Source organism: Bombina bombina, chromosome 5 (genome assembly GCF_027579735.1).
Source record: "Bombina bombina isolate aBomBom1 chromosome 5, aBomBom1.pri, whole genome shotgun sequence".
Lineage (NCBI taxonomy): Eukaryota > Metazoa > Chordata > Amphibia > Anura > Bombinatoridae > Bombina > Bombina bombina.
In genome coordinates, this window is record NC_069503.1 from 395,572,003 (window position 1) to 395,594,039 (window position 22,037).

At 38.5% G+C, this 22,037-nt stretch overlaps 1 protein-coding gene across 1 annotated transcript in view; it reads left to right on the forward strand.

Moving 5' to 3' along the window:
* LOC128660402 (ubiquitin-conjugating enzyme E2 E1) overlaps nucleotides 1-22,037 on the forward strand; it is a 110,332-nt gene that overhangs the window by 63,876 nt on the left and 24,419 nt on the right. Inside the window, exons 3-4 of the mRNA XM_053714228.1 lie at nucleotides 1,600-1,732; nucleotides 12,957-13,104. Coding sequence (XP_053570203.1) covers nucleotides 1,600-1,732; nucleotides 12,957-13,104 — 281 coding nt within the window. The remainder of the gene's footprint in view (nucleotides 1-1,599; nucleotides 1,733-12,956; nucleotides 13,105-22,037) is intronic.

A 22,037-nucleotide genomic window follows, 5' to 3' on the forward strand; every position in this document is an offset into this window, starting at 1 on the left:
ATGTTATCTTGGAAGGTTTTGTTTCTTGTTGCTATTTCTTCTGCTCTTAGAGTTTCTGAACTCTTGGCTCTGCAGTTTGATTCTCCTCATCTTATTTTTCATTCCGATAAGGTGTTTCTACATACGAAATTAGGTTTCCTACCTAAGGTTGTTTCAAACAAGAATATTAATCGGGAGATTGTGGTTCCTTCTTTGTGTCCTAATCCTTCTCCTAAGGAGCGTTTGTTGCACAACCTAGATGTTGTGCGTGTTTTGATGTTTTAGCTTCAGGCGACTAAGGACTTTCGTCAATCTTCTGCTTTGTTTGTTTTTCTGGGAAGTGCAAGGGTCAGAAAGCTACGGCTACTTCTCTTTGGCTAAGGAGTATTATTAGTTTGGCCTATGACACTGCTGGACAGTAACCTCCTGAGAATCACTGCTCATTCCACGAGGGCTGTTTCTTCTTCCTGGGCATTTAAACATGAAGCTTCTGTGGAACAGATTTGCAAGGCTGCAACTTGGTATTCTTTGCATACTTTTTCAAAGGTTTATAAATTTGATACTTTTGCCTCGGCTGAGGCTTCTTTTTGGAGAAGGGTTCTTAAGGCAGTGGTGCCTTCTGTTTAGGTCTACCTGTCTTGTCCCTCCCTTATCTGTTTCCTCTAGCTTGGGTATTGATTCCTACTAGTAATTGATGATTTTTTGTACTCACCATATCTTAGGAAAGAAAACAATTTACCATCTATTTGTAGGTATACTGTTTACCATCCAATCCTGCATTTTAATCTCTGCCCCAGCCACTTCTCAGTAAAAAGATTGTATACATTTCTATAGCAGCTGCTACTACCTTCATGTATCGGGAGATTGAGTTTTGATACTTGAAGGTAACAGCAGCATGACAGCACACTGCTATATAAATACATTCTCAATGCACTTCTTGCTTAAAGGGACATTAAACTGAATTGGATTCCCCATAAAATCTTTAATTATGCAGGAAATGTTGCAATTCACTTTCATTATGTGTTTTGCCAGTTTTTACTGTAATTGTATTTCCACTATACCTTTTTAGATGATGGAGGGCATTATGTGGAATGCAGAAACCTGACACCTCCTCATGCTGCACATTGGTTGATGTGTGCAGGATCTTGTTTCTTTCTGTCCCTAATTGTAAGATAAGCAACAGTACTGAGACTGGAAACACTGGACTTGTGTATAGCATTTGTTGTGCATAGATCCTGCTCTGAGTTCACTTAGACAGGGCAAGGTTAGCCTCTCACAGAGTATAGCAGAATAATGAAGGATTGTGACAATGTGAAATACTATCCTGGAGCAGATATTCCTGTCATACAACTGTTTCTGAACCTTTTACCCTACCCAAAATGCCTCTCATCCATACATCTTTTTCATTTTAAGCTGCTCATATAATGAGGTCGTGGAGCAAATTATTCAAAATAGAATAGAGATCTGCTACCCCTGTCATGAAGGTTTATTTAAGAAAATAAAGTACTTGTATGTGTATTATATGAATTATACAGATATCTGCTATGTTTATTTTGGAATCAAACTAGCAAATAAATCCTAATCTGAAGACTTGTTAACAATTTTCATTTTATCACCTAGTGCTGGACCCAAGGGGGACAACATCTATGAATGGAGATCAACAATTCTGGGTCCACCCGGCTCTGTCTATGAGGGAGGAGTGTTTTTCCTGGACATCACATTCACACCTGAATATCCTTTCAAACCACCAAAGGTAACTTTGTTTTACAACTCACATGTGATAATTTGTAGGTACAGGGCAAAGGAAGCAATTCAGCATTATTGTACTGACAAAGTTGCATATTATAGTAATATTACAGTAGTTCCCCTGCTTACTATTGCACATATAAATGAACACTTAAAGTACCAGTAATACAGTAGATAATACATAATCAACAAATGACTGACAAATTTCAAAGATTTATGTTAATTTCCACTCCCCTTGTATCATGTGACAGCCATCAGCCAATCACAAATGCATATACATATATTTTGTGAATTCTTGCAAATGCTCAGTAGGTGCTGCTGACTCAGTGTAAATATAAAAAGACTGTGCACATTGTGTTAATGGAAGTAATTTGGAAAGCTGTTTGAAATTGCATGCTCTATCTGAATCATGAACATTTAATTTTGACTTGTGTTCTTTTAAAGGACAACAAAATAAACAAGACTTGCATAATTTACAAGTGCATAATAAAAAGACAATGTAATAACTTTTTTTCCTCCCATCTTTTGGCCCCCTGTATTATGTGACAGACATCAGCCAATCATAGACTAGTATATGTATATCCTCTGAGATTGTGCACATGCTCAGTATGAGCTTGTTCCACAGAAAGTGTATATGTATGTATGTGTGTGTGTGTATATATGTGTGTGTATATATATGTATATGTGTGTGTATATATATGTATATATGTGTGTATGTGTGTGTGTATATATATGTATATATGTGTGTGTGTGTGTATGTACAGGGAGTGCAGAATTATTAGGCAAGTTGTATTTTTGAGGATTCATTTTATTATTGAACAACAACCATGTTCTCAATGAACCCAAAAAACTCATTAATATCAAAGCTGAATAGTTTTGGAAGTAGTTTTTAGTTTGTTTTTAGTTATAGCTATTTTAGGGGGATATCTGTGTGTGCAGGTGACTATTACTGTGCATAATTATTAGGCAACTTAGCAAAAAACAAATATATACCCATTTCAATTATTTATTTTTACCAGTGAAACCAATATAACATCTCAACATTCACAAATATACATTTCTGACATTCAAAAACAAAACAAAAACAAATCAGTGACCAATATAGCCACCTTTCTTTGCAAGGACACTCAAAAGCCTGCCATCCATGGATTCTGTCAGTGTTTTGATCTGTTCACCATCAACATTGCGTGCAGCAGCAACCACAGCCTCCCAGACACTGTTCAGAGAGGTGTACTGTTTTCCCTCCTTGTAAATCTCACATTTGATGATGGACCACAGGTTCTCAATGGGGTTCAGATCAGGTGAACAAGGAGGCCATGTCATTAGATTTTCTTCTTTTATACCCTTTCTTGCCAGCCACGCTGTGGAGTACTTGGACGCGTGTGATGGAGCATTGTCCTGCATGAAAACCATGTTTTTCTTGAAGGATGCAGACTTCTTCCTGTACCACTGCTTGAAGAAGGTGTCTTCCAGAAACTGGCAGTAGGACTGGGAGTTGAGCTTGACTCCATCCTCAACCCGAAAAGGCCCCACAAGCTCATCTTTGATGATACCAGCCCAAATCAGTACTCCACCTCCACCTTGCTGGCGTCTGAGTCAGACTGGAGCTCTCTGCCCTTTACCAATCCAGCCACGGGCCCATCCATCTGGCCCATCAAGACTCACTCTCATTTCATCAGTCCAGAAAACCTTAGAAAAATCAGTCTTGAGATATTTCTTGGCCCAGTCTTGACGTTTCAGCTTGTGTGTCTTGTTCAGTGGTGGTCGTCTTTCAGCCTTTCTTACCTTGGCCATGTCTCTGAGTATTGCACACCTTGTGCTTTTGGGCACTCCAGTGATGTTGCAGCTTTGAAATATGGCCAAACTGGTGGCAAGTGGCATCTTGGCAGCTGCACGCTTGACTTTTCTCAGTTCATGGGCAGTTATTTTGCGCCTTGGTTTTTCCACACGCTTCTTGCGACCCTGTTGACTATTTTGAATGAAACGCTTGATTGTTCGATGATCACGCTTCAGAAGCTTTGCAATTTTAAGAGTGCTGCATCCCTTTGCAAGATATCTCACTATTTTTGACTTTTCTAAGCCTGTCAAGTCCTTCTTTTGACCCATTTTGCCAAAGGAAAGGAAGTTGCTTAATAATTATGCACACCTGATATAGGGTGTTGATGTCATTAGACCACACCCCTTCTCATTACAGAGATGCACATCACCTAATATGCTTAATTGGTAGTAGGCTTTTGAGCCTATACAGCTTGGAGTAAGACAACATGCATAAAGAGGATGATGTGGTCAAAATACTCATTTGCCTAATAATTCTGCACTCCCTGTATGTATATATATATATATATATATATATATATATATATATATATATATGTGTGTATATATATATGTGTGTATATATATATGTGTGTATATATATGTATGTGTATATATATGTATGTGTATATATATGTATGTGTATATATATGTATGTGTATATATATGTATGTGTATATATATGTATGTGTATATATATGTATGTGTATATATATATATATGTGTGTATATATATATATGTGTGTGTATATATATATATATATATATATATATATATATATATATATATATATATATATATATATATATATATATATATATATATAATCCCAGAAAGAAGCAGGCACTCTCCGTTTTCAATTTTAAGTTATTTACTTGGTAAATAACTTAAAATTGAAAACGGAGAGTGCCTGCTTCTTTCTGGGATTGTTTGCTACTTTTGCTGTGCACCCCGGACCTTGTTTGAGAGTGCTGTACCACTGATTTTTGAGAGATATATATATATATATATATACACACACACAGGCTGAGCAAAATCTGATATGGAAGTAAATTGGAAAGGGTCTTAGAGCAGCAGTTTTATCTGAATCATAAAAAAAGTTCATTTTGACTTGAGTGTCCCTTTAAGTGTGCTCAACACTATTTTTCTTCTGATTTTCAGGTTTAGGGATTGATTTGCATTAATAATTTTGCTGTATTGCAAACCTAAAAAAAAATAAAAGGATCTGAAATAATGTACGAGTGGTTAGTGTATACGTTTTAGAGATCTCAAAGGGACATTAAAGTCACATTTTTAATCTTTCCTGGATCAGAGAGAGCATGCAGTTTTACAGACTTTATGGTTTCCTTCTATTACATTTATTTTGTTCTGTTGGTTTCCATTGTTGTCAAGCATAGTAAGGTAGACTCAGTAGCAACTATGCACTACTGGGAGCTAGCTGATTATTAGCAGCTTCACACACATGCCTCTTGTGATTGACTTGGCATGTGTTAGAGCATGTTATTATTGTACTTTTGTTGCATAGAACTTTTTAACCCCTGCAGAGTTAAACACATGCTCAAAGTCAACTCCAGGACACCAGTGCACTACTGCAGCCAGCTGAACACATGAAGTAAACCAGTGAAAAGAGGTTTTTGTGTAGGTGTGTGTAGCCACCAATCACCAGCTAGCTCTCAGTAGTTCATTGCTGCTTCTGAACCTACGTAGGTATACTCTTCAACAAAGGATAAGTGAACAAAAACTTCTTGAAATTGCATGTTCTATCTAAACCATGAGAGTTTACATGTACCTTTTATACCCAGTTGTGCATTGCTGCTCTGGGGGTGACCCGTGCAAGGGGGTTAAACACACAGGTATATGCAAGAAATAACAAAATACTGCATTAGAGCGTTTTTTCTTTTTGCTCTTATGTCACTTTAAAGTGGGAGGGAGCAAGAATAGGTCAAGAATGGATCAAATCTAACATTTTGAATATAGATAAAGAATAACATTTACACTGCTATTGATGTTACATAGATCAGATCCATTTATACTTTTTCAAATGCCCATATTTTGATAACACTCTTCGAGGAAAAATAAATTTAAAAGGGCCTAAAAAAGTAAATTGCACACAAATGTTAAATTTAGTTTAGTGGGGGGAAAACAGAATTTATGTAAGAACTTGCCTTATAAATTAATTTCTTTCATATTGGCAAGAGTCCATGAGCTAGTGATGTATGGGATATACAATCCTACCAGGAGGGGCAAAGTTTCCCAAACCTCAAAATGCCTATAAATTCACCCCCACCACACCCACAATTCAGTTTAACAAATAGCCAAGTAGTGGGGTGATAAAATGAGTAAAAAAAGCATATAAAAAGAGGAACTAGAAATAAAATTTAGCTTTTTATACAAAAATCATAACCACCATAAAAAGGGTGGGTCTCATGGACTCTTGCAAATATGATAGAAATGAATTTATCAGGTAAGTTCTTACATAAATTATGTTTTCTTTCATGTAATTGGTCCATGAGCTAGTGACGTATGGGATAGAAATACCCAAGATGTGGGAGATCACAGAAGAGTCACTAGAAAGGGAGGGATAAAATAAAAACTGCTATTTCCGCTGAAAAATTTAAATCCACAAAAAAATAAGTCTTTCTCATAAATTTCACATAAATTTCAAGAAAAAAACATAAATCATAAGCAGAAGAATCAAACTGAAACGGCTGCCTGAAGAACTTTTCTACCAAAGACTGCTTCAGAAGAAGCAAATACATAAAAATGGTAAAATTTAGTAAATGTATGCAAAGAAGACCAAGTTGCTGCTTTACAAATCTGATCAACCGAAGCTTCATTCTTAAAAGCCCAATAAGTGGCGACTGATCTAGTAGATTGAGCTGTAATTCTCTGATTTGGAGACTGTCCCGCCTCCAGATAAGCCTTGTGAATCAAAAGCTTTAACCAAGATGCCAAAGAAATGGCAGAGGCTTCCTGACCTTTCCTAGGAACAGAAAAAAAACAACAAATAGACTAGAAGCTTTCCTGAAATCTTTAAAAACTTTGACATATTTCAAAGCTCTTACAACATCCAAAAAATGTAAAGATCTTTCAAGAGTATTCTTAGGATTAGGACACAAGGAAGGAACAACAATTTCCCTACTAATGTTAGAATTCACAACCTTAGGAATAAATTTAAACGAAGTCCGCAAAACAACCTTATCCTGTTGCAAAATCAGAAAAGGAGACTCGCAAGAGAGAGCAGACAATTCAGAAATTCTTCTAGCTGAAGAGATGGCCAAAAGAAACACTTTCCAAGAAAGTAGTTAAATATCCAAAGAATGCATAGGCTCAAAAGGAGGAGCCTGCAAAGCCTTCAAAACCAAATTAAGACTCCAAGGAGGAGACATTGATTTAATAACAGGCTTGATACGAACCAAACCCTGATCAAAACACTGAATATCAGGAAGTTTAGCAATCTTTCTATGAAATAAACAGAGCAGAGATTTGTTCCTTCAAGGTACTTGCAGACAAACCTTTATCCAAACCATCCTGAAGAAACTGTAAAATTCTAGGAATCCTAAAAGAATAGAGATGGAACAAGTTGAGGCGAGTGAGAGGCATTCCCGCCTCGTTCGCAGCTGAGATCGACTTTGGCTTTTACTACGGCAGTGTCCAGATATGGAAAGAAAAATCGCCTTAGGAGGGCAAACCCCTACATATCCATTGTGAACCGGTGAGTGACACAACACCTACGGGTGACCCCCGCTGTGGCTGAGGAGCATTATCATTATTACTATGATTGACATAAACACCAGTTCTCAATATTATACTGCACTAAGTTTTTGATCTTGTTGTGAACTTTTATGCGTATTGCTAGTACTATATACTGGGTTTCTTTCTGTTCTGGCCTCCTAAAAGAATGCCAAGAGAATTTGAGAAAAACACCATGAAATATAAGTTTTCCAAACCTGATAATAAATCTTCCTTGAAACAGACTTACAAGCCTGTAGCATAGTATTAATCACTGAGTCAGAGAAACATCCATGACTATGTACTAAGCGTTCAATTTCCATACCTTCAAATTTTAGTGATTTGAGATCCTGATGGAAAAATGGCCCTTGAGACAGGAGGTCTGGCCTTAAAGGAAGTGACCATGGTTGTCAACTGAACATCCGGACAAGATCAGCATACCAAAACCTGTGAGGCCATGCTGGTGTTATCAGAAACACAAGGGATTGTTCCAATGTGATCTTGGAGATCACCCTTGGAAGAAGAACTAGAGGTGGAAAAATGTAAAAAGGTTGGTAAAACCAAGGAACTGCCAACACCTCCACCTGAGGATCCCTGGACCTGGAAAGGTACCTGGGGAAGCTTCTTGTTTAGATGGGAAGCCATTAGATATATTTTGGGGAGACCCCACATCTGTACAATCTGCCAGAATACATATGGATGGAAAGACCACGCCCCTGGATGTAAAGACTGACAACTGAGATAATCCACTTCCCAATTGTCTACACCTGGGATATGTATCGCAGAAATTAGACAGACAGAAGTTGGATTCCGCCCAAGAAAGTATCTGAGATACTACTTTTATCGCTAAAGGACTACGAGTTCCCCCTTTGATGATTGACATATGCCATTGCCTGTCTGAAAACGAATGAATGATTCTCTCTTTAATAGAGGCCGGCCAAGCCTGAAGGGCCCTGAAAAAAAGCACGGAGTTCTAAAATATTGATTGGTAACCTCGCCTCTTGAGGATTCCAAACTCCTTGTGCTGTCAGAGACCCCCAGACAGCTCCCCAACCTGTGAGATTTGCATCTGTTAAAATCACAGTCCGGGAAGGACGAAAAAGATGCCCCTTGAAGAATCCGATGATGGTCCAACCACCAGGACAGAGAGAGTTGAATTTTGGGATTTAAGTATATCAACTGTGATATCACAGTATAATACCTGCACCATTGATTTAGCATGCAAAGCTGCAGAGGTTTAGTATAAAAACGAGCAAAAGGGATCGCGTCCGATGCTGCAGTCATGAGACCTAAAACTTCCATGTACATAGCCACTGAAGGGAATGATTGAGACTGAAGGTTTCGACAGGCAGAAACCAATTTCATTCGTCTCTTGTCTGCTAAAGACAGAGTCATGGACAATGAATCTATCTGGAAACCTTAAAAGGTGACCCTTGTCTGAGGAATCGAGGAACTCTTCGGTAAATTGATCCCCCAACCATGTCTTTGAAGAAACACAAGTTGATTTGTGTGAGATTCTGCTAAATGAAAAGATTGAGCCAGTACCAAGATATCGTCCAAATAAGGAAACACTGCAATACCCTGCTCTCTGATTACAGATAGAAGGGCACCGAGAACCTTCAAAAAGATTCTTGGAGCTGTTGCTAGGCCAAATGGAAGAGCAACAAATTGGTAATGCTTGTCTAGAAAAGAGAATCTCAGAAACAGATAGTGGTCTGGATGAATCGGAATGTGAAGATACGCATCCTGTAAGCCTATTGAGGACATGTAATGACCTTGCTGAACAGAAGGCAGAATAGTCCTTATAGTCACCATCTTGAAAGTTGGGACCCTTACAAATTGATTCAATAACTTCAGATCCAGAACTGGCCTGAAAGGATTTTCCTTCTTTTGGACAATGAATAGATTTGAATAAAAACCCAGACCCTGTTCCAGAATTGGAACTGGTACAATTACTCCTGAAAGCTCTAGATCTGAAACACACTTCAGAAAAGCCTGCACTTTCACAGGATTTGTTGGAACGTGAGAGAGAAAAAATCTTCTCACAGGAGGTCTTATTCTGAAACCTATTCGATACCCCTGAGAGACAATATTCTGAATCAAATGATTCTGAACGGAACCTGCCCAAACGTCTTGAAATAATTTCAATCTGCCCCCCACCAGCAGAACTGGATTGAGGGCTGCACCTTCATGCAGTCTTGGGGGCTGGCTTTGGTTTCTTATAAGGCTTGGATTTATTACCACTCGAGGATGACTTCCAATTGGAGCCAGAGTTCTTAGGGGAAGGAGTGGTTTTCTGTTCTCTATTCTGACGATCTTGAGGCAACCCCCCCCCCCTTGGAAGTATAGAGATAGTAATCTAGATTTAGATACCATGTCAGCATTCCATGATTTGAACCATAAAGCTCTTCTAGTTAAAATAGCCCAAGACATATATTTAACATTAATCTTGATATCAAAATAGCATCACAGATAAAATGATTAGTATGTTGAAGCAAGTGAACAATGCTATGCAAATCAGAGTCTCTTTCAGATTGTGCTAAGCTATTCAACCAAAAAGTTGATGCAGCCGCAACATCAGCCATAGAAATGGCAGGTCTGAGAATATAGCTAGAATGCAGATAAGCTTTCCCTAGATAAGATTCAATTTTCCTATCTAAAGGATCCTTTAAAGAAGTACTATCTTCCATAGGCATAGTAGTACGTTTAGCAAGAGTAGAAATAGCCCCATCAACCTTAGGGACTTTCCCCAAAACTCTTATTTAGCCACTGGCAAAGGTTACAACCTTTTTAAACATTGAAGAAACTAAAGAAGTACCAGGCTTAGACCATTCCTTAGCAATCGCATCAGAAATAGCATCGGGAATAGGAAAAACCTCAGGAGTAGTCACAGGAGGTTTATAGATGGAATTTAAACGTTTACTGGATTTATTATCAAGAGGACCAGACTCCTCAATATCCAAAGTTATCAACACTTTTAATAAAAAACGAATATACTCTATCTTAAAAAGATAAGATTTATCAGTGTCAATGTCTGAAGTAGGATCTTCTGAGTCAGAGAGATCCTCATCAGAGGAGGATATATCAGTATGTTGCCGGTCATTACAAAATTCATCTGTATTATGAGAGGTTTATGTTTATTTGAAGGTGGTATAGCAGCCATAGCCTTCTGTATCGCATCAGCAATATGATTTTTCATATAAACAGGAATATCATGTACTTTAGATGTTGAAGGAACAACAGATACTGTACTAGCACTGATGGAAACCTTTTCTGCATGCAAAAGCTTATCATGACAACTGTTACACACTACAGCTGGAGATATAATCTCCACTAGCTTATAACAGATACACTTAGCTTTGGTAGAACTGTGTTCAGGCAGCATGGTTCCTACAGCAGCTTCTGAGGCAGGATCAGACTGAGACATCTTGTAAAATAACATTTAAACAGAAATATCTTATTTCCACATATAACCATTTCAGGAATGGGAAAAAATGCAAATGCTAAAATTGGCAAAAAAGCAAATAGCATAGCCCTCTTAGCATAAAGAAGGCAAGGAGCATATAGGAAGTGAGGTAAAATAAAACTCATTTTTTTTGGCGCCAAGTATGACGCACGACGCAAAAGGAAGTTGAGAACATTTTTGGTGCCAATAAACATCCGGAAATGACGCAACTCGCGTCAAAACAAACGCAAACAACCTAGCGGTCAACTAAGACGCAGGAAATTACGAACTTCCGTCATTACATTAATAAACTTTCATGATTCAGATAGAGCATGTAATTTTAAAAAATGTTCCAATTTACTTTTATCGCGAATTTTGCTTTGTTCTCTTGGTATTCTTAGTTGAAAGCTTAATTAACCTAGGAGGTTCATATGCTAATTTCTTAGACTTTGAAGTCCACCTCTTTCAGATTGCATTTGAACAGTTTTTCACCACTAGAGGGTGTTAGTTCACATATTTCACATAGATAACACTGTGCTCGTGCACGTGAAGTAATCTGGGAGCAGTCACTGATTGGCTAGACTGCAAGTCTGTCAAAATAACTGAAAAAAAGGGGCAGTTTGCAGAGGCTTAGATACAAGATAATCACAGAGGTTAAAAGCATATTATTATAACTGTGTTGGTTATGCAAAACTGGGAAATGGGTAATAAAGGGATTATCTATCTTTTTAAAAAAATACAAATTCTGGTGTAGACTGTCCCTTTAAACTTGATTCCCATAACGAAACTGCCAGACTGCAAAGGGAAATACACATAGACCTGACTCATGGCAAATATAAGTAAAATACATATATTTAAAACTTTATACATAAAGCGCCAAACCATTGCTGAGAGTGTTAAATAATGATACATACTTACCGAAAGACACCCATCCACATCTAGCAGATAGCTTTCAGTACTGGTTTGGCTATCAGCAGAGGTAATGGTATATAAGACTATATTGTTGATCTGAAAAGGGAGGTAGGAGATGAATCCCTATGACTGATAACAGAGAACCCTTGAAAAGATTTCCCACAAGGAAAACCATAAAATCAAATAGGCGATACTCTCTTCACATCCCTCTGACAAACACTGTACTCTGAGAGGAATCGAGCTTCAGAATGCTTAGAAGCGCTTATCACAGAATAAATCGTAAAAATAGAGCACAAACTTACTTCACCACCTCCATAAGAGGCAAAGTTTGTAAAACTGAATTGTGGGTGTGATGAGGGGTGTATTTATAGGCATTCTGAGGTTTGGGAAACTTTGCTTCAACTGGTAGGATTGCACATCCCATATGTCACTAGCTCATGGACTCTTGCCAATTACATGAAATAAATGCATAGTACATTCATTATTTTACTCCCCCCACCACCCCTGCTATTTCACCTTCTCTCTCTATTACCCCAGAGGAGTTAAAGTGCATACTGCATAGATCAATGCACAAGCTCATTTACATCTGGTCCCTGATTGGTTGCATTGCTTCTAGCCTCCAGTGTACCCCTAACAGGCTAGATTTAAAGGATTTCACTGTCTGTTAGTGCAACATGCAGGGATTTGCAAATTCAGAGTACTCCAGGTATACACTCATAGAAAATTCACTAGAGTAGGTTTACCTGGTATCCCTTGCTGCCTGTTAGGTCAGAGCAGGAGCTCATTCACATTTGCCATCTAAGTTATTCATGGGCAGTGTACACAAATATACAGTGTGTTTTGCAGTATCTCTCTAAGGGGTGAAAAGGGTAAATCGGTATAAGTAAAAGCCGGGGCACAGTATTCAGTTATACTTCATGATTCAGAGGATATTATTATAATAATACCTATCAATTTACTTTACTTATCAAATTGTATGCTCTATTGAATCATGATTAAATGAAGTCCAGCAATGTGCTCAGGCATCATGTTCCTGCAGGTGAATCATGCAAACTGTTTGGTTTACTTGATTTATGCCCATTGTAGCCATCGGGTTACATGTGAAATTTTCCTCCAATTTCTTTAGCAGTCTTAAATGTTGGTGTGTGATGTTTTTGTGTGTTTAGATTTTAGCAATGGTATTGTTTTAATACTTTAAAATATCCACTAGAGGTCAGGACAGTACAACATAGATTTATCCATATATCATTTGAGATCTCTTGTGAAACTTTGTTTGGACCGTTTCCTAATTTAATGTGTTTACAAATGATGTATATTCTCTCCTAGGTGACATTTCGGACAAGGATCTATCACTGTAATATTAACAGCCAGGGCGTGATCTGTCTTGATATCCTCAAAGATAACTGGAGTCCAGCCCTAACTATTTCTAAAGTTCTCCTATCCATCTGCTCACTGCTTACAGACTGCAATCCTGGTGAGTGTCTCCTACTAAAGAAAAATAAATGTTTGTTGCATTTGACATTATGACTGTAGAACACAACCCGTATGCAACGTGGTAAGTTTAGTGCCTGGGTTTTTATCTACCGGTTTTAATACAAACGCTTTTATTTCATGGGTTTTTTTTTTTCAACTTTAGTGGTGAGGATATGAAATTCTATAAATTGTTTTTTGATACCCGTCAACGTTAAAGGGAGTTTAAACTCTAATTGAAATATTGAATTATTCATTGTAAAATGACTTTGCATTCTACTCTTTCATTATTTGCAAGAGTTTAAGTGCATACTCGAGAGATTTTAAAACTAAATTGGTAATTGCTTGAGCTGCAGAGGCAATAAGATAAAGAATAAGCTAGATACTTTTAAAAACTTTGTCCTTGCACTTCAAAATGATGCATTTTTTTTAGGTATACATACATACCTACCTACCTACCTCACACAATAATTATAGCATGAGTAACTAGTGATATAAAAAAATAAGTCTGCACCCCTAGGTGCAAGAGGTACAGAAAAACTCAATAGAACATACCATAGCCAGAAGCTACTCTCTTGTATGCCAGATAAAATGTTAGGTTATAGAGAAAATAGTCTACAGCTCATTACTAATTTAAACTCATCCAGTTTATTACAAAAAGAGTAAATAAATCAAAAGACTGCCATCTAATGGCCACTAAAGGGAAGTACATCTAAATAATACTCCTGTAATTCTAATTACAGGTAGAAGTGAAAAATAGTCCCCATCAATCCATATGGCAATCAAATAGGTGAAGTTCCTGATAAATATCCCATGTAATGACAGCAACAATTTTTTTATTTAGACCCCAAAACTAAGGAGAAGACGCATTAATAACCTGTAAGTTTCCTTAAAGGGACAGTCTACACCAAATTTTTTTCTTATTTAAAAAGATAGATAATCCCTTTATTACCCATTCCCCAGTTTTACATAACCAACAGTTATATTAATATACTTTTTACCTCTGTGATTACCTTGTATCTAAGCCTTTGCAGACTGCCCCCTTATCTAAGTGCCTTTGACAGACATGCAGTGTAGTCAATCAGTGAAGACTCCTAAATAACTTCACGGGAGTGAGCACATTGTTATCTATATGACACACATGAACTAGCACAGTCTAACTGTGAAAAACTTTCAAAATGCTCTGAGCTTGGAGGCGGTTTTTAACTGTTTAGAAATCAGTTTGAGCCTAGCTAGGTTTAGCTTTTCAAAAATACCACCAAGGGAACAAAGCAAATTTGATGATAAAAGTGAATTGGAAAGTTGTTTAAAATGTCATGCCCTATCTGAATCATGAAAGTTTAGTTTTGACTTTAAAGGGACATACTGTCAAATTGTTTTTCCCTTAATGTTTTTCCCAATACTTTTTTACCAACTGCAGAGTATAAAATGTATGAGAATTTGCTTTTTAAGGTTTTTTTATGAACAGGTATACCCCGCTCATACAGCGGGTTAGGGACCGGAGCTCCGCTGTAAAGTGAAAACGGCCTTAAAGTGAAACCTAATTTATGTAAGAACTTACCTGATAAATTCATTTTTCATATTGGCAAGAGTCCATGAGCTAGTGACGTATGGGATATACAATCCTAAAAGGAGGGGCAAAGTTTCCCAAACCTCAAAATGCCTATAAATACACCCCTCACCACACCCACAATTCAGTTTAACAAATAGCCAAGTAGTGGGGTGAAAAAGAAAGGAGTAAAAAGCATCAACAAAGGAATTTGGAAATAATTGTGCTTTATACAAAAAAATCATAATAACCATAAAAAAGGGTGGGCCTCATGGACTCTTGCCAATATGAAAGAAATGAATTTATCAGGTAAGTTCTTACTTAAATTATGTTTTCTTAAATGTAATTGGCAAGAGTCCATGAGCTAGTGATGCATGGGATAGCAATACCCAAGATGTGGAACTCCACACAAGTCACTAGAGAGCGAGGGATAAAATAAAAAAACAGCCATTTTCCACTGAAAAAATTAAATCCACAACCAAAAGAAATATTTTTTTTTCCTCATAAATGAAAGAAAACAACTTAAAACATAAGCAGAAGAATCAAACTAAAACAGCTGCCTGAAGAACTTTTCAACCAAAAACTGCTTCCGAAGAAGCAAATACATAAAAATGGTAGAATTTAGTAAATGTATGCAAAGAATTGGGAATTGTGGGTGTGGTGAGGGGTGTATTTATAGGCATATCGAGGTTTGGGATACTTTGCCCCTCCTGGTAGGATTGTATATCCCATACGTCACGAGCTCATGGACTCTTGCCAATTACATGAAAGAAAAGGTGGTTTTAGCTTTCTTTTCACTTGCCAGTGCTTAAAAACTTGAACAATTGTTTGAACTAACATATATTAGGGGTGTAATAGTGCTACGTTTAGTTTAACACTAGCACAACACAGTATTCAATAAATACTGTACCTGTAAAGTATTGACAATTGCTGTAGTAAAATTTGCCAGACTATAGCACTGAGACACAGAATGCACTGTAATGCTGTAAACAGAGTGAACGAACAATAACAAAATGGTGCCATTCACTTTTCTAGCAATCTCACAAAGATTACAGCCCTGTTTCAAAATCCTTGGAGGTTGAACTTCAGCTCCACAAAGCCCTGTATTTAGCGAAGCGCTGTAAAGTGAGGTATACCTGTATATGAATTAGCCGATTTTGTGTTTTGAAGCCACAACCTAATAAAATGGGTTGAGCTTGTAGGTATAATCAGATCTCATTACTTTATCACATTGTGTACATATACCTGCTTCTTTATTTTATATCTGTCCATAAACCAATCACCAATACTTGGAGAGGACAATGGAAAACTTACATTTTATTACCTTATCTCTTCTATACCCCACTGGGAGTGTAATTTCCTCTGCTGGCAGTGTTTACACAGCTTATCTATAGCTTGGACCTAAGGTCAGAAACTTTCAGAATAGGTGGGGATACCACAGGCTAAATCAACTATTTCAAATGCCAAGATAAGGGTAAAGGAAATACTTATAAACACTCCAGCAGGTAAAGTGGATCATTGGGAACAAATTAAAGGGGGAGAACATTTTTGAGTAATGTGTCCCTTTAAGTTATACAAGCAGTTCCCAAGGCTTATGAATTCATGCCAGAGTGATACCGAATTTGAAGCAGATATTTCAGTGTAAATCGTCCCTCGCCCAGGTAAAAGTTTACTGAGAAGTTGATTCTGCAGTCTCTAATGTCTGTCACACAACACGTGTTTCACCACTCAGGCAAATCACTATGGCTATATGATGTACTTACACTTTATAAACTTCTTGTTTTGATTTTAAAATATGAATGTAGTGTTGTCTCATCACTGGTTGGTTATAATACTATAGAAAATGGGTTCTCTGTACCAGTCCTCAACTACTCTTTCCTTCTTACCTTTATTTATTTCCATAAGGCAGGGAGAGTCCATGACTTAATTCCTTACTGTTGGGAAATACAACACCTGGCCACCAGGAGGAGGCAAAGACATCCCAGCCAAAGGCTTAAATATTCCTCTCACTTCCCCTATCCCCCCCCCCCCCCCCCACACTAATTGTTTGCCTTTCATCACTAGAGGAGGATGGCAGAGAAGTGTCAGAAGATTAGGATACTCCTTTAATGGGTATGTTCCCTTCAAGAGAGGACTGAGTTATAAGTAATCATATAAACCTCTCAGTATTGATGAAAGTTAGTCTGGAGATGCAGGGAAACTTTTTCTGTGAAGCCATCCAAACGGTCTATCTAGCAACTCCTGAGCAATCAATGTTAACGAGTTACACTGCTTGCTTTTCCACACTCCAGTCCCCGTCGGAGCATTGCTACAAAGCTGTTACACTTGAGAGACTGTATCTGTTCCACAGCACGGAGGGCAAGTCCGTTATTTTTCATATAGCAGGGACACCTTATTAAGGGTCACTGTGTGACTACTCTATACCTCAGTAGGATTGAGGGTTAATATCTCCTCAGTGAGAGATTATTGGGCACAGTTTGGGGAGTTTATATACTGCTGTAACATTTATGAAGAATATTTTCAGGCTGCAACAGGCAGGTTTCACTTTTGTGAGTTGCACAGTTCCTAATAGCTTTGCACACTTTCATAGCAGGGGAGGGTCCTGCCTTGCGCACCATGTGACTTCCTTATGATCCTGCTGCAGACAGCATTCCTGAAGAGTTTTTTTTTTTTTGACAACTTGTCTGGGATCTAGGAGGTGGTGAGTGCCCCAGCCATTGGGTTTGTAAAGGTGCCTTTCTATATTTAAAATGTTTATTTTTGTATAGTTTTTCTTCTTTTTGAACCCATTTTTTTTTTCTTCTAAGATTCAGATAGAGCATGCAATTTTAAGCAACTTTCTAATTTACTCCTATTATCAAATTTTCTTCATTCCCTTGGTATCTTTATTTGAAATGCAAGAATGTTAGTTTAGATGCCGGACCATTTTTGGTGAACAACCTGGGTTGTTCTTGCTGATTGGTGGATAAATTCACCCACCAATAAACACATGCTGTCCAGGGTACTGAACCAAAAAATAGCTTAGATGCCTTCTTTTTCAAATAAAGATAGCAAGAGAACGAAGAAAATTTGATAATAGGAGTAAATTAGAAAGTTGCTTAAAATTACATGCTCTATGGGAATCACAAAATAAAAAATTTGAGTTCAGTGTCCCTTTAATAATGCCTGCTTATATTGTGAGGAGGCAGTGGTTTCCTTGCTTGCTCAATTTTGTTCCAATTGCCTAGGTACTGTTTTAAAGTCTAAGAAGGGAGCTAAATCTGCTATTAACCCTAGCGCTGTTAGTCCCTCTGAGCCATCAACCTCTCAGGATTCTGTGAACCGAGAGATTACTACCCTTTCTACCCTAACCGCTTCACATGCAGTTCCCTGCGGCACAGCTATTTCTCCGTCTGGAGGGGGCCTTTTTCCTGTGGACCGTGCAGTTACAATTGGCGGTGTCTGTGGCCCTGAGTGCCCTACCTATCTCGTAAGAGCTTAAACACAGTTCTCCTGTTTTAGATTCATCTAATTTCTAATCGGATCTAGCTTGTATGTCCCAGCTATCCGAGGATGAGTTAACCTCTCTGGCATCAGAGGGTGAACTTTTGGAGTTGGAGACTAATATTAGTAAATCTCCTCCGGTGGAGGAACCCTCCTTTTAGATTTAAAATGTAACATCTGTGTTTTTTACTGAAGGAGGTCCTGTCTACGCTAGAAGTTCCAGAGGCTAAGCTGCCTGAGGAACCTAAGATCCCTAAGTTAGATAGGGTTTATGATGACAGGAAGGTCCTACAAACTTTTCCGGTCCCAGTTCATATGGCGAACATTATTAGTAACGAATTGGAACATACTTTTCTCCCTTGTATATTTTTAAAAAATGTGTTCCCTGGTTCTCAATTAGAGCTGTGGGGCTCAATTTCTAAGGTGGATGGTGCCATTTTGACGCTAGCTAAGCGTACTACTATCCCTCTTGAGGGTAGCTCTTCCTTTAGAGAACCTATGGATAAGAAGTTGGAAACTGTCCTAAGGAGAATGGTCCAACACTTGGGATTTTTATTTCAACCGGCGGCAGCAGTGGCTGGGGCCGCCGCCACCTACTGGTGCGACTCCGTCAGAACTTATCAAGGTGGAATCTCCCCTTGAGGATATTCAGGAGAGAATTCAAGCTTTAAGAGTAGCTAATTCTTTCATCTGTTATGCGAATATGCAGATTATTCGCCTGAGTTGCTCTCGCTCTCTTGGTGGCTTTGTCAAGATCACCTGTTCCAAGGCACGTGCTTCTTGAGACTGTCCTTGGAGATTGTGACTATGGACGCCAGTCTATCCGGCTAGGGAGCCGTTTGGGGTGCCAGGAAGGCGCAGGGGCTGTGGACTCAGGAGTCCACTCTTCCAATCAATATCTTGGAACTCTGGGCAATCTTCAATGCTCTGAAGGCTTGGCCCCTCCTGGGTTCGTCCCAGTTTATCAGATTCCAATCAGACAATATAACTTTGGTAGCCTACATCAACCATCAGGGAGGAACGTGAAGCTCCTTAGCGATGAGAGAAGTATCTTAAATCCTAGAATGGGCGGAGGCCCACAACTGTACACTTTCAGCGATCCACATTCCGGGTGTGGACAACTGGGAAGCAGACTTTCTCAGCAGGCAATTCTTTGGGAATGGTCTCTCCACCCCGAGGTCTTTGCAGAGATATGCAGCAGATGGGGGATGCCGGAGATAGACCTCATGCCCCCCCATCTCAGTTCCAAACTATCAAAGTACGAGTCGAGATCAAGGGATCCTCAAGCTGTTCTAATAGATGCCCTAGCGGTTCCATGGAGGTTTAGACTCATATATATTTCTTTCCTCCATTACCTCTTCTCCACTGTGTGGTGGCCCGCATCTAACAGGAGCAAACATCGTTGATTCTAATTGCTCCATCCTGGTCGTGAAGGACTTGGTTCGTGGATCTGGTGGGGATATCCTCATCTCCTCTGTGGAGGTTACCTTGTCACAGGGATCTGCTGATACAGGGACCTTTCCTTCATCAAAATCTAGATTCTCTGAGACTGACTGCGTGGACATTGAATGCTTAGTCTTAGACAGGAGAGGTTTCTCTGAGAGTGTCATTGACACTGATTCAGGCTCGTAAGCTAGTTACTCAACCCATCTACCATAAGATGTTGAGGACTTACCTGCACTGTTGTGAGTGTCATTTTTCTTGGCATAAGGTTAAAGTTGCCAGAATTTTATATTTTCTCCAGGATGGACTGGAGAAGGATCCATCTGCTAGTTCCCTGAAGGGATAGATATCGTCCCTGTTGGTGTTGCTGGACAAGAGTTTAGCTGAGCTTCCAGATGTGCAGTCCTTCGTTAAGGCCCTGACTAGAATCAGACCTGTGTTTAGAAAGATGGCTCCGCTATGGAGTCTCAATCTAGTTCTTAGCGTGTTGCAGCAGGCTCTGTTTTTAATTCCATGCATAATGTTGACCTTAAACTTATCATGGAAGGTTTTGTTTGTATTGGCTATTGACTCTGCTCGCAGAATCTCCGAGATTTCTGCCTTGCAATGTGACACCCCCTTATCTTGTTTTTCATGCCAATAAGGCGGTTTTACGTACTAAGTTAGGTTTCCTTCCTAAAGTGGTGTCCGATCGCAACATTAATCAAGCGATTGTTGTTCCTTCTTTGGCGAGGGAAGGTTTGCTTCACAATCTAGATGTGGTTCGTGCCTTGAAGTTCTACCTTCAGACTACTAAGGACTTAAGACTATCTTTATCTTTTTCATCTATGCTGGTAAGGGTAGGGGTCGGGGTCGGAAGTCCACTACGTCTTCCCTGCCTTTCTGGTTGAGAAGTGTCATCCGCATAGCTTATGAGACGGCGGGACAACAGCCTCCTGAGAGGATTACGGCTCATTCCACTAGATTATTCTTGGGCTTTTAAGAATGAAGCATCAATGGATCAGATTTGTAAGGCAGCTAACTGGTCCTCCTTACATACTTTTTCTAAATTATTAAAAGTTTGATGTGTGTGTTTCGGCTGAAGCAGCTTTCGGGAAAGATTTTGCAGGCTGTGGGGTCCGCATCCTTCTTTTTTTTTTTTTCTTTCTTCAGTGTCCTCTGGAGCTTGGGTATTGTTTTCCCAACAGTAAGGAATGAAGTCGTGGACTCTCCCTGCCTTATGGAAAGAAGAAAAAAAAATATTCTTACCAGATAAATTACTTTCTTTCCTGGTAGGCATAGTCCACGACCCCGACCATAAGTTATTCTTTGTTTGTGTGGCTCCCTTTTTGTTTTTCTTCTGGCACCTTTTATACCCCATTTCTCTTACTTTTCCTCGTTCCCTCAGCTGAATGACTGGGGGGATAGGGGAAGAGGGAGTGATATTTAAGCCTTTGGCTGGGGTGTCTTCTGCCTCTTCCTGGTGGCCAGTTGTATTTCCCAACAGTAAAGAAAGGAATTTATCTGGTAAGCATACATTTTGTTTTTGTTATACTGCTTTCCTGGGTACACTGTCCCTTCAATGGCATTTTTAATTATTGCTATTATCTTCCTTACCTGAAAAAGCTATCAATTTTCATAACTCAAACTGATTGTTTTAATGCACACTCTGATTAAAGGGCCATAACACCAAAATTTTCTTTCATTATTCTGATTTTTTTAAACTTTTCCAATTTACTTATATTGTTAAATTTACTTTGATTAATTTGTTTCCTTTGTTGAAAAGCTGGTAGGAAGATGTAGACGCGTGTATGTGACATCAGTTTGATCATTTGTTATACATTTGCAAGAGCACTAGGTGGCAGCAGTGTTTCATTTATTGTACTTATCCATATCTAACAAAGAATTCTATCAAAACAAAGTAAATTAAATAGAATTTACCATTTAAAAAAAATCCAATTTACTTCTGTCTGAATCACAAAAGAAAGATTGTTTTATGTCCCTTTTAAAAAAATGTTAGTTCCATTAATGTTTCAATCATAAAAACACTATTCCCATATGAAAAAAAAATTGGACAATATCCTGTTGTCAAGTTAGAATTTTTGATTATCTATAGGGATTCTGTAGCATAAAGTATGTGGCAGGTGTAGTGCATCTGTCTGCTCAACTGATGTGCTTTACAATTTTTATGCTGTAGTTGTGCTGGGCACATTAGGTAAGCTGATATAAACCCTGTCATTCATTGCATTTCCATACTTGCACACTACATTACAACACATTAGTTCAGCTCTAGATACTGTGCCTTATAGTGTACAAACTTGTCGGGATTTGCATACACCCTACTTTACAGTGCACAAACTAGCCAGGACTTGAACATACCCTACCTTATGGCAGGTGGGACATTAAACACTAAATACATTTTTATAAACACAGTATTGAGGTTATCCTCCCTCTAGTAATGGGTGCCACCATGTTAAATGTAG